Source organism: Lynx rufus, unplaced genomic scaffold (genome assembly GCF_022079265.1).
Source record: "Lynx rufus isolate CCGP_SWC_20201006 ecotype Redwood Valley unplaced genomic scaffold, mLynRuf1.p SCAF_17, whole genome shotgun sequence".
Classification (NCBI taxonomy): domain Eukaryota; kingdom Metazoa; phylum Chordata; class Mammalia; order Carnivora; family Felidae; genus Lynx; species Lynx rufus.
In genome coordinates, this window is record NW_025814831.1 from 27,922,770 (window position 1) to 27,934,853 (window position 12,084).

Below are 12,084 nucleotides of genomic sequence, written 5' to 3' on the forward strand. Positions count from 1 at the left end.
CCCCCACCCCACACCCCCCGCCCCGGGTTGGAGTATATGTTCAAAACCTTAAATGAATCCGAATTACCAGCCCCACCCCCCAGCCCCAGTCTCTTCTCTCAATCTGAAGGATGGGCAGCTGAGCTCCCAGCTGCTCCCACCTGCACACCAGACTGCATACAGCAAGCACATAATCTGTCTGCCCTGACAAGAACGTAGCTGCGAGCAAGAGGCTGCCTTCCCATGGCCTGCTGTTCCTCTCTCCTGGCGATTTCAAAAACTGATCGGTAGTGTCACGTGGGAAGCCAGGTGAAAAGACAGGAGCCCGGGCCCCGCCCCTAGAGAGTCCAGTTAAGGAAGTCCTCTAGGGGCCCAGGCCTCTGGATTTTTATCCAGCCCCTGGGGTGAGGTGCGATCACCATTTTTGGCTTGGAGCACTGGTCTGGTTTCCTCCCCAGAGCTGCTAGACCCCAAGTTCATTTCTGCCAGCCCGTATGTTTGGTGCGGACTTTCCGACTGACAGGAAAACTAGAATCCACTTCCCTAGAAGTCTCCAACTGGAAGTTTGGTGGTTTTGTTGTTTTTTGTTTTTTAATGTTTATTTCTTTTTGAAAGAGAGCGCGCGCGTGCGCTCGAGAGAGGGGCAGAGAGAGAGACACAGAATCCGAAGCAGGCTCCAGGCTCTGAACTGTCAGCACAGAGCCCGACGTGGGGGCTCAAACTCACACACCATGAGATCGTGACCTGAGCCAAAGTCAGATGCTTAACCGACCGAGCCACCCAGGCGCCAAACTGTAAGTTTTCTCTGATCCACAGTTTCAAAAGATAGAATATAATTAAACACACACTTACGCATTAGTTATCAGCATTAAAAAAAAAAAATAGATTTCATAAGCCAGACACAGAAAGATAAATATTGTCTGATTCCACTTATATGAGGTCCCTAGCAGAGGCAAATGCATAGAGACAGAGAGCAGAAGAGAGGTCACTCCGGGCTGGAGGGAGGCGGACTGGAGGAGCTACTTGATGGGTGCAGAGTTGTTGAGGGAGATGAAAAGGTTTTGGGTATAGAGCCCGGTAACGCTTACATAACACCGTGAAAGCGTTTAAGGCCACCGAATTGTACCCTCGTGAAGAGTTAAAATGCTACACATGATGTCTCTTTTACCAGAATAAAAACAAATAAACCAACAAAACAGACTTCACCTAAAAATCTGGATATCTTGTTTCTCCTTCAACAACCACCACCCCCAAGTGAGATCGGGTAACGCTGGGTCCCGCTTTGTCTGTCAACAGTTGGCGGGAGGGAAGCAGCTGCTCTCTGCAGACGGGGAGGGGACTCTCACGTTTGCTGTGACCCCACCACACCCTAATTTCATCTCGACTCTATCACATTTCTAAGACCTGGCTGGCCCCCAGGAGCATTTGAGGGTTGGCACCGGCCCCACCCCATCAGTCATCACTGACGCACCCAAGTCAGTCACCACTTGTCTCTGTCTTCCTGGCCCTGGTCTATTCCTGTCTTCCGGTGCATGAGGGGAGGCCCAGAAGTGGTCAGCCATGAGGGCAGGCTTTCCACGTGCTTTAAGTAACAAGAGCAAACGCTAGCGGAGAACAAGAGTTTGCCTTCACCTCCCCCAGCTTCACTCAGACTGTGAGACGCCTCTGACGTTAGAAAATCCAGAGTGGGGGCGCCTGGGTGGCTCAGTCGGCTAAGTGTCCAACTCTCGATTTCGGCTCAGGTCATGATCTCACGGTCCTTGAGTTCGAGCTCCGCATCAGGGCAGAGCCTGCTTGGGATTCTCTCTCTCCCCCACTGACCCTACCCTGCTGGTGCTCTCTCTCTCTCTCTCTCCAAATGAATGAACTTTTTTTAAAAAAATTAAAAAAAGAAAAAGAAAATCCCGAGTGATAAGCCTAGACTTTAACATGATTTAACATGACCATGATTTTGCAACAGGAGTAGGTTGACCACCCACCTCATGACCCTGAGTCAGAGGGACCAGGACCCGGTGTCAGACACCCGGCCTCTCGGAGTATTACCACACCTTTAGCCAGTCCCGCAAATACCACTTCCTCGAGGCTGGCCTCAGTTTCCTAGAGCCCATCTTTATCTGCTAGAATCTGATTTCCAATATTGAAATATTGAAACATGATGTGGTTCAGGACAGAGTCCTCTAAATTCTGGCACCTGGAATGTTTTGGGCTGAAGGAGTTTGAGGAACTAGAAGCAGGAAGGTCACTCTGACCTCCTCCTCCTCGCCCTTCTTCCCTGGAAGAGGCCTTAAAAACCTCCTGTGAGAGTTACCACTCCCACACCAGGCAAAGGAGCACCCTTACCCCTGAAGACAAAGGGATGCCAAGGAGAACCCTGACAAGCAGGCCGTGCTCAGCTCCCCCAGTTCACCACGCTAACTTCGTACTCCTGACCTGGCGTTTCCCTCCGCCATGGTGCACTTTTCACCAAACCTCGCATAAATGTACACAGCACTGTTTCTTCCTTTCCTTGGGGAGGCTCCCATGTCATGGAATACTTACCATACATTCGGATGGAGGCGCCTGGCTGGCTCAGTCAGTTGAGCATCTGACTCTTGGTTTCAGCTCAGGTCATGATCTCACGGTTCGTGAGTTCGAGCCCCGAGTCGGGCTCTGTGCTGACAGCTCAGAGCCTGGAGCCTGCTTCAGATTCGGTGTCTCCCTCTCTCTCTCTCTGCCCCTCCCCTGCTCACACTCTGTCTCTCTCTCTCTCAAAAAAAAAATAAACATTAAAAAAAATTTTTTGAAACAAACGTGGATGATGTTCTCCTGATAATCTGTCTTCATGGGTTTAATTTTGAGACCCTAAAAGGGTCAAGGAAAACTGCCCCCTCTCACCCCCTAAATAGCATCATTGTTCCAGATCTGCAAGTTCAACCTGTCTATGGAACACATCTCATCATTCCTGGGAAATGTGACTGGGCTATAAGGGTGAAATACATGCCTATTTTCAAAGGGTATGAAAAAGGAATGTAAAACAACTTATTAGTGATTTTATCATATTGATTATATGTTGAAAGAATATTTTGGATATATCGGGTTAAAGAAAATAGAGTACTAAAACTAGTTTCACCTGCTCTTTCCACTTTTTCTTTCTTTCTTTTTTTTTTTGACAGAGAGAGAGAGAGAGAGAGAAAGAGTGTGAGTGGGCTGCGGAGGGGCAGAAAGAGAGGGAAACAGAGGATCTGAAGCAGGCTCCGCACTGACAGCAGAGAGCCCGCGGGGCTGAAACCCACGACCTGTGAGATCATGACCTGAGCCAAAGTCTGGCACTCGACTGAATGAGCCACCCAGGTGCCTTGCTCTTTCTACTTTTTTTTTTTTTTAATTTTTTTTTTTTCAACGTTTATTTTTATTTCTGGGACAGAGAGAGACAGAGCATGAACGGGGGAGGGGCAGAGAGAGAGGGAGACACAGAATCGGAAACAGGCTCCAGGCTCTGAGCCATCAGCCCAGAGCCCGACGCGGGGCTCGAACTCACGGACCGCGAGATCGTGACCTGGCTGAAGTCGGACGCTTAACCGACTGCGCCACCCAGGCGCCCCATCTTTCTACTTTTTAAAAAATGTACATTTCACCGATTTTTTAATGTAGCTAGTAGAAAATTTAGTTGCACACGTGGCTCGCACTATATTTCTATTAGCCAGGGCTACGTCCGACAGGCCAACCAGCCACGGCTGCCGCACAACTGATTCTGGAAGGCTAGCATACAGGAGTCCACCCTGACCCACAGGGGAAACATCCCAAGCCACCCCCACTGGATGCCGGAAACTACAGCCGGTCCTGAACCCTATACACACCACGTTTTTTTCTACACATTATCTACCTATGATAAAGTTTAATTTGTAAATGAGGCACAGGACGAGATTAGCAACAGCTAGTAATAAAATTGAGCCACTCTAACAATATGCTGTAATAAAAGTTATGTGAGTGACGCCCCTCTCTCTCTCAAAATACCTTCTTGTACTGTACTCGCCCTTCTTACGATGATGTGAGTTGATAAAACGCCTAGTGATGAGACAGAGTGAGGTGGATGATGTGGCACTGTGACACAGTATTAGGTGACGGGTGACCTTCTATAAGTCAGAAGGAGGCCCATCCGTTTCCAGGCGGACCACAGGTGACTGAAACCACGGAAAGTGAAACCACAGATAAGGGGAGACTACTGCACCCTAACTCAAAAAGCAAACATTCTCTCCTACTCCACTTCTGGGTGACACTGTGCTCTCGGCTGTCCAAGGGCCCTTGAGGAAGGCCCTTCCCATCTTAGTGCTGTAGGCTCATCGGGGCTGGAGCTCACTTGGTCTCTTCCGGCCTCCACGTCTCTCTCTCTTCCAATGCCACCAAGCTAGCACCAGACTCCAGGACAGGGCTCTCGCCCAACCCTTCCGCTATAACGTTGTCCACATGACTCAAAACCCCACGTGGATCATTTCCCTGGAAGCACTGGAACAAGTGTTGCTACATGCCAGGCTGTTACCCCCGTGCCAGTGGCCAGAGCCAAAGGGAAGAGGCTCGGTTGCAGTTCTAAGACTCCTTCCCTCTCTCACCCCAGCTGAGGCTTCACTGGTTTCTTCTCCCCTAAAGACCGGAGCCCCACCTTCTTGTGCCTCCCGCTAGGCTCAAAGGGGCAGAATAGGGTGGGTGGGAAGGCGATGCTAATGCCAAGCACTCCAAAACCGAAAACAGGTTCGAGGCTCTGATCCTGGAGAAAACTGCTGGATACTTTACCACCACCAACAACCAGACACAAGGGGCAAGATTTGAACCTCACAATCCTGCCTGGCCTGAGCCCCGGGTGGCTCAGTCCGTTAAGTGTCCGACTTTGGCTCAGGCCATGATCTCTCGGTTGGTGAGTTCGAGTCCCGCGTCAGGCTCTGTGCTGACAGCTCCGAGCCTGGAGCCTGCTTCAGATTCTGTGTCTCCCTCTCTCTCTGCCCCTCCCCGACTTGCGTGCACTCGCTCTCTCATTCTCTCTCTCTCTCAAAAATAAACATTAAAAAAATTTTTTTTAAATATATGCTTTATCCACATGACAAGTTGGTAGTGGCCTACTGACATGGGCTTTTGGAGGTGGAGTTGCGTTCAAATCTCCCTTTTACCACTTAGGAGCTGTGGGACCTCGATAAGCTTGCTCCATCTTTCTGGGTCTCAATTTCCTCACCTGTAACAACGGGGACGATTCCACCTACCTCGCAGAATTGAAAAATTAAATAATAGATGAGAAAGTGCCTTTCCTTCTCCTTCAATTGTTCCTAAGCATTTAGGCAAAGAAGACATTAAAAACCCCATGGAGAATGAAAATAAGTGCTTCATGCGTAGGTCTGTCCGGGTGTCTGTTTGTTCATTTGTTTATGGGAATCTTAGTGCCTGGCGCAATTTTAAAATCTGGTACAGGAACTTTGCAAAGGCAGGGATTATCTTTACAGCCCTAGCGCAGTGTCGGGCACAAGGCAGGTACAAGATGAATGCTTGTTGAATGAATGAATGAATGAATGAATGAATGAACAAATGCGATGCAAACAGAGCTGGTGCATGTGTGCAGCATGTCAGAGGTGCTAGAAGTCAGAGTTACCAGGGCACGGGTGTTTGCTGATCAGTGTGAGGTTTGCAAGCCACAAAGAATTCTTCTGTGGAATAGCATTTAAAATCTGTTTAGACAGGAGCGCCTGGGTGGCTCAGCCAATTAAGCGTCCGACTTTGGCTCAGGTCATAATCTCACAGTTCGTGAGTTTGAGCCCCACGTCGGGCTCTGTGCTGACAGCTCAGAGCCTGGAGCCTGCTTTGGATTCTGTATCTCCCTCTCTCTCTGCCCCTCCCCGACTCATGCTCTGTCTCCCTCTCTCCTTCAAAAATAAATAAAAACATTAAAAACATTTTTAAATCTGTTTAGACAAATTTGTGGAGACTTTTTTCCTACGCAGCAAAGCTCAAGTTACTCTAATAATATTTCTCCTCCATTCAGCCTGCTTTCCTCAAAAAGAAAGGTAAAAACACACGCCAAGAACCAGACATGGTCATCTCTACGTGAGGAAGCATAAACAATTCTGTTTTTCATAATTTTTTTTAGGGTGAAACCTAAACAATCAAATGAAACACATGCCTCCGTGATACAAATATATGCTGTCAGAGTGTTTTTGAAAGCAAAATTCTTCGCATTTCCTGACCTCGGTGGGGAGTGCGTGTGGGGAATGAATAAACAGTTTCATTAAATTATAAAGATATATCTAGTATTAAGTTCCCTCACAGGTGTGTAAGAAGGCACCTGAAAACCTGTTCATTTATGCTTTATGGTTTACAAAAAAATTCTGGATTCTCCAATCTCGCCAGGCGACCTGAGGTCTTCCTTCACCCAGTTAGCAATCCTGCCCTCCCCAAACAATGGGTTTGAGATTGCAGTGACCTTGTCTGAATCGTGTTCTGTTGCTAATAGGGAGATTTCACCCTTGGGAGGCTTCAAAGGTCATGACCTTCATCCCCCAGCTTTACCCTCCTGTAAGGGAAAAATCCTATAAGAACTAGGAGTTACTGGTCACAGCCACGACTGCGTCCGCCTGCGAAGAAGTGAGACCCAGAAGCAAAGGTCCAGATAAAGCAGGATCCCAACTTTTGGGATCATAACCTCAACTGAGACGCAAAGAATCTGAGCTCCTCCTTCTACAAAGAAGGTGAGAGAAGGGATTGAGATATGAGCTCTCCACACCTTTCCCAAAAGGTTTTCTAGGCCTTAGAAATTCAGAGAAAGATTTCTACTCCACCCTGCTGGGTTTGGCTTTAACCCCCAGGGAAGGAGTTTGGCCCAAAGCATCGTTCCCACTGTTCTGGCTTCAGCTGTGTATAAACGAAGGTAAGAACAGTGCCAAACAACCGTCAGGGCAGCATTCTGGGAGAGCCTGCGTGCTACAGGAGATACTGCATTCTAGGAAAGTTGGTTCGTCAGGCTAAAAACATCTGCCAGTTCTGGTGATACCAGAATAATCTGACACACCCATGGACGGCTCCCTGAGAAAGAATAGCTTTCCTGAAATCACAGGTCTAAGCTGGTGGACTGGCAGGGTCAGGAAGGCCTATGTTCCAGAAGCGTGCTTTCGGCTGGGGGAGGAGAAATTGTTGGTGAAAGAAAAGGTCCCCTCCTTTTCTGTTTCCCTGCACTTCTCTCACGCAGCCATCCAGTCACAATCACTCACTCCCACCGTCGGTCACACCCAGCCACGAAGTCACCCAGAGTCACAAACACTGCTGAAGTCAGAAAATGACAGTGTCCCGCAGGCTTAGGTGCAGTCAGGTACACTCTTAACGCGCTGAGCCTCACACAATGATATGACGCCCGTTCCTCTGAACGCGGGCCAACAACTCAACCCACCTGATTGCCGAAGACAGCTATGGAACAGGCCGTTGACACCTCATTGGCCCCGAACCAGACTGAAGCGATGCGGGAGGGCATGCCCAGGATGAAGACCTGGGCCACAGAGCAGATGATCTGGCCCAGCACGGTGACCGGGAAGAGATGCGGCTTCAGGCTACCCAACTTCACCCAGGCCCCCAGGCAGTTGAGAGCGGACCCGGTGAGGGCGATGGTGCGCAGGCCGAATTTCTCCAGCAGCCAGGCCACGGGCAGCAGCAGAGGGATGTAGGTCAGCATGTAGCACATGGACAGCCAGTCGATGGCAAAGGCGCTGACCCCATAGAAGTGCATGAAGATGTTATTGATGGAGCCGTACTGGATCCACTGGAAGGCGTTGCACATGGAGTAGCAGCTAAACAGCAGGACCACCACCCAACGGCGCTTGCTCACCTTGATCACACTAAGGTCCTCGGGGCACGAGCTACTGGGGCGGGCCAAGCCACCGGACTGGGCCAGCATACTGGGGTGGGCCGAACTGCTCGGGAGGGCCGACACGGCGGGGTGGATGGAGACACTGGGGTGGGCCGACACGCTCGGATGCATCGACACGCTCGGGTGCGTGGACACGCTCTGGTGCCCCGAGGCGCTGTGGTCCACCCGGAGTGCGGGGTCCTGCGCGGGCGTGCCATTTTGCTCCTGTTGGTTGGGATCTTCATTCACCATGACCACAGCCCCTGCTGAAGCCCTAGACAAGTGCTGAGGACTCCAGCACTCTTAAGGGACAGTGGCCTCGGCTGCCGCCTTCGAGCTGTCGGGGCACTTGCCCTGGCCCACCCCGGAATAAACGGAGACCAGAGCCTTCGTACAAGCTGCGAGCAGAGCTCTCCCTGCACTCACCCCCAGGCTTCTGCTCCCACTTTTCCTGGGTGTCTTCAGCCCCCGACCGCTGTCCCAGGCTGGCCGCGGACACCTCAGCCCGGTCCTGGCTATGGGTGCCTTGAGTCCTCCCGAGGGGTTCAGGCCAAGGTCAGCCCCTCAAATCTCAGGGGAAAAGTTCGCGCCTTGCACGGAGCCTCTAGGTGGAACTCGGTTCCGCTCCCCGGCCGGCTTGGGGCCCCGCCCCCTCGGGCGCACGTGACCGCCCCACCCCCGTCCAGCCCGGCTTCCCCCCACCCTCCTGCCCCCCCACTCCCTCCAGCCTTCTCCAGCCGGGCTGGTCCGGCTGCGCAGTTGTTTCGACACAGCTTGCGGGGTGCATTCCTCCCCCACGCCCCGGGTGCCATGGAAACCGCCGGGTTAACCCCCACCCCCACCCCGCACTGCCCCTCAAATGCATTTGCGCCTCCCAGGGGAGCCGGCAGGAAAACAAACACCGACTCTGCGGAGGTGACCCCACAGACAGAGTCTCCTCCGCGCCTGTCCCCATTCCCTGCGCGCGGGCACCAATGCCCGGCGCCTTCTAAGTGTTCTGGGGAATCGAAGAGGGATTCCGGACTTTTTCCCACTTGGCTGAGCTCCCAGATCCTTGCTGAACGTTCCGGTGTAAAAAGATTTGTAGATTTCCCAGTCTGGTTGCGCTCCTGGGGTAAACGGGAATTTCAGGAAACTCGTTTTGCTGGCTGCTTTTCCCTGAGGACCTGGTCCTTTATTGCGGAACTCAGATTTGAACCTGTGAGGTAGGGCTCTTCTTTCCCGGGGCGGTCCCTGGGCAGCCCCCCTAGGCGAGCACCTGAGGGTGGAGGGTAGACGGGAGTTTGGAGATTCTTTAGAGCTGCGGTGTTGTGGGGTATAGAGCTGGCTCTGGACGTGGTCTTTAGGTAGCCCTGGGCTGCCACCTGTTGATCCCAGCCCGTGATAGAGGGTAATGCCTCGAGTCATCGCCTCCAGAAAGTCAGACCTGCAGGGCAGAAATGCCTTCTCGCAGTGTCCATTTTAGCCCCGAGAGGGATAAGAGCCCAGATTCTCCCTGGGTTCAAACACCAGCCTAGCTGCTCCTAGGTGTGTAATGTAAATTAAGATGCACCACCTCTCTGTGCCTCAGTTTCTTCATCCGTAAAACAGGGAGGATGAAATGATAGTACCCACCTCACAGTGTTGTTTTGAGGCTTGAACGATGTAAGACGTGAAAGTATTTCGAAAATTCCTGGCAGATCCTAAGCATTCCATGAGTGTTGGCTATCCTAACTATTCAAAGGCTAGCATTTGTTGTATCGTGTTAAACATATTTAGTACGTTATGTCATTAAAGCATCACAGGAATTCTATGATGTAGTTACTACTGCTCACCTGCATTTAAGATCAGAAAACTGAGGGGGTGCCTGGGTGGCCCAGTCACATAAGCATCTGACTTCAGCTGGGGTCATGATCTCACCATTCATGGGTTTGAGCCCCACGTCGGGCCCCGTGCTGACAGTTCAGAGCCTGGAGCCTGCTTGGGATTCTGTGTCTCCCTCTCTCTCTGTCCTTCTCCGCTTGCACTCGTTCTCTCTTTGCCTCTCAAAAACTAAATAAATAAACATTAAAAAAAAAAAGATCAGAAAACTGAGGCTTAAAAAGTGAAGTAACCTCTTACTATGACCCCAGCTGGCTTGAAGGGACATAGTTCTCATGCCAGTCTGATTTCATTCAGGCTGCAGCCTAGCTGCTCAAGTGCAGTATGGGAACACAGTGTGGGTATCACCCGGGAACTTGTTACAAGGGCAGAAGCCCAGCCCCACACGTGACCTCCTAAATTAAAGCCATATTTTATTTTATTTTATTTTATTTTATTTTTTATTTTATAGTATTTTTAATTTCTTTAATTTTTTTTATTTTTGAGAGAGAGAGAGACAGAGAGAGACAGAGCATGAACAGGGGAGGGGCAGAGAGAGAGGGAGACACAGAATCGGAAGCAGGCTCCAGGCTCCGAGCCATCAGCCCAGAGCCCGATGCAGGGCTCGAACTCAAGGACCGCGAGATCGTGACCTGAGTCGAAGTCGGACCCTTAAGCGACTGAGCCACCCAGGCGCCCCTTTATAGTATTTTTAAAATGTTTATTTTATTTGTTTTATTTTTTTGAGAGAGTGACAAAGAGAGAGGGTGGGAGGGGCAGAGAGACAGAGACAGAGACAGAGACAGAAAATCCCAAGCAGGTTCCTAGCTGTCAGCAGACAGCCGGATACAGGGCTCAAACTCTCGAACTGTGAGATCATGACCTGAGCTGAAATCAAGAGTCAGAGGCTTAACCCACAGTCATTTATTTTCAGGATTTTTTAAAAGATTTTTTAAATTATTTTTTTAATGTTTATTTATTCTTGAGAGAGAGAGAGAGAGAGCATGAGTTGGGGGGAGTGGGGCAGAGCGAGAGAAGGACACAGAATCCGAAGCAGGTTCCAGGCTCTGAGCTGTCAACACAGAGCCCCACGTGGGGCTCACACTCATCAGCCGTGAGATCATGACCTGAGCCAAAGTCAGATGCTTAACCCACTGAGCCACCCAGGGGCCCCCTAAAGAGTTTATTTTTTTTTTTTTTTTTTTTTTTTTTTTAATTTTTTTTTTCAACGTTTATTTATTTTTTTGGGACAGAGAGAGACAGAGCATGAACGGGGGAGGGGCAGAGAGAGAGGGAGACACAGAATCGGAAGCAGGCTCCAGGCTCTGAGCCATCAGCCCAGAGCCCGACGTGGGGCTCGAACTCACGGACCGCGAGATCGTGACCTGGCTGAAGTTGGACGCTTAACCGACTGCGCCACCCAGGCGCCCCAAGAGTTTATTTTTTAAGTATTCTCTACACCCAACGTGGGGCTCAAACTCACAACCCCAAGATCAACAGTCACATGCCCCAACAACTGAGCCAGCCGGGTGCCCCAAATAATTTAATTTTACTTATTTTTTTAAATGTAGGCTCCACGCCCAACATGAAGCTCAAACTCACCACGCTGAGATCAGGAGTCACATGCTCTATCACGGAGCCAGCCAGGCGACTCTTGAGGCTACATTTTAGGAGCTCTCCAGATGATTCGTTTGTTTGCACATTAGAGTTTGCGAGCCACTGAGTGCTACTGCTTTCCTTTTGTTTTCTTTTAAAAATTTCAGACCAAAAAATGAATTCAAAGCTCTGGGCAGTGGTTCTCAGCTTGGGTTGCACGTTAGAATCGCATGGGGAACTCTTAACATTCCCTTGCCTTGGCCACACCCCAAATCAGGTTCTTTGGGAGCAGACCCCTGGCTTCTGGCTGGCATCTGCACGTTTAAAGCTCCCCAGGGGATCTCAGCAGGTAGCCAAGTTTGAGCAACCCTGGTGGGGCCAGAGTCACTGGTTCTCAGGAGGAGGAACACTGCTTGGAGGAACCCACTTTTTGGCAGGAAGTATGGGTCTTGAATTATAATGGAATGTTTGAAGAGAGAACTCATGCCCATGAAGAATTTCTGCATGAACTTAACATTCCCCATTCTCAAAATTCCAGCAGTGTTTTCCATCATTCTGCAAAGAGCACAGAACATCCATTCTCTTGGAAAGCCTTCCAGTACCTCTCACTGATTCTTATTCCTAGATCATCATGGACTTCTCTCCAGACTCTTTACAATGTGTTCTTTTCTTTTGTAAGGAAATTGATTTATTAATTTTTTTTAAGCAATCTCTACACCCAATGTGGGGCTCAAACTCACAACCCCAAGGTCAAGAGTCAGATGCTCTACTGACTGAGTCAGCCAGGCGCCCCTTTACAATGTATTCTTTTTTTTTTC

General features: G+C 50.1%; 1 protein-coding gene across 2 annotated transcripts in view; it reads right to left on the reverse strand.

Moving 5' to 3' along the window:
- FLVCR2 (FLVCR heme transporter 2) overlaps window positions 1-8,414 on the reverse strand; it is a 57,082-nt gene extending 48,668 nt beyond the window's left edge. For both annotated transcript variants that reach the window (XM_047080322.1, XM_047080323.1), the window contains exon 1: window positions 7,379-8,414. In XM_047080322.1, coding sequence (XP_046936278.1) covers window positions 7,379-8,083 — 705 coding nt within the window. In that variant the 5' untranslated portion in view covers window positions 8,084-8,414. The remainder of the gene's footprint in view (window positions 1-7,378) is intronic.
- Between the last annotated feature and the right edge of the window lie 3,670 nt (window positions 8,415-12,084).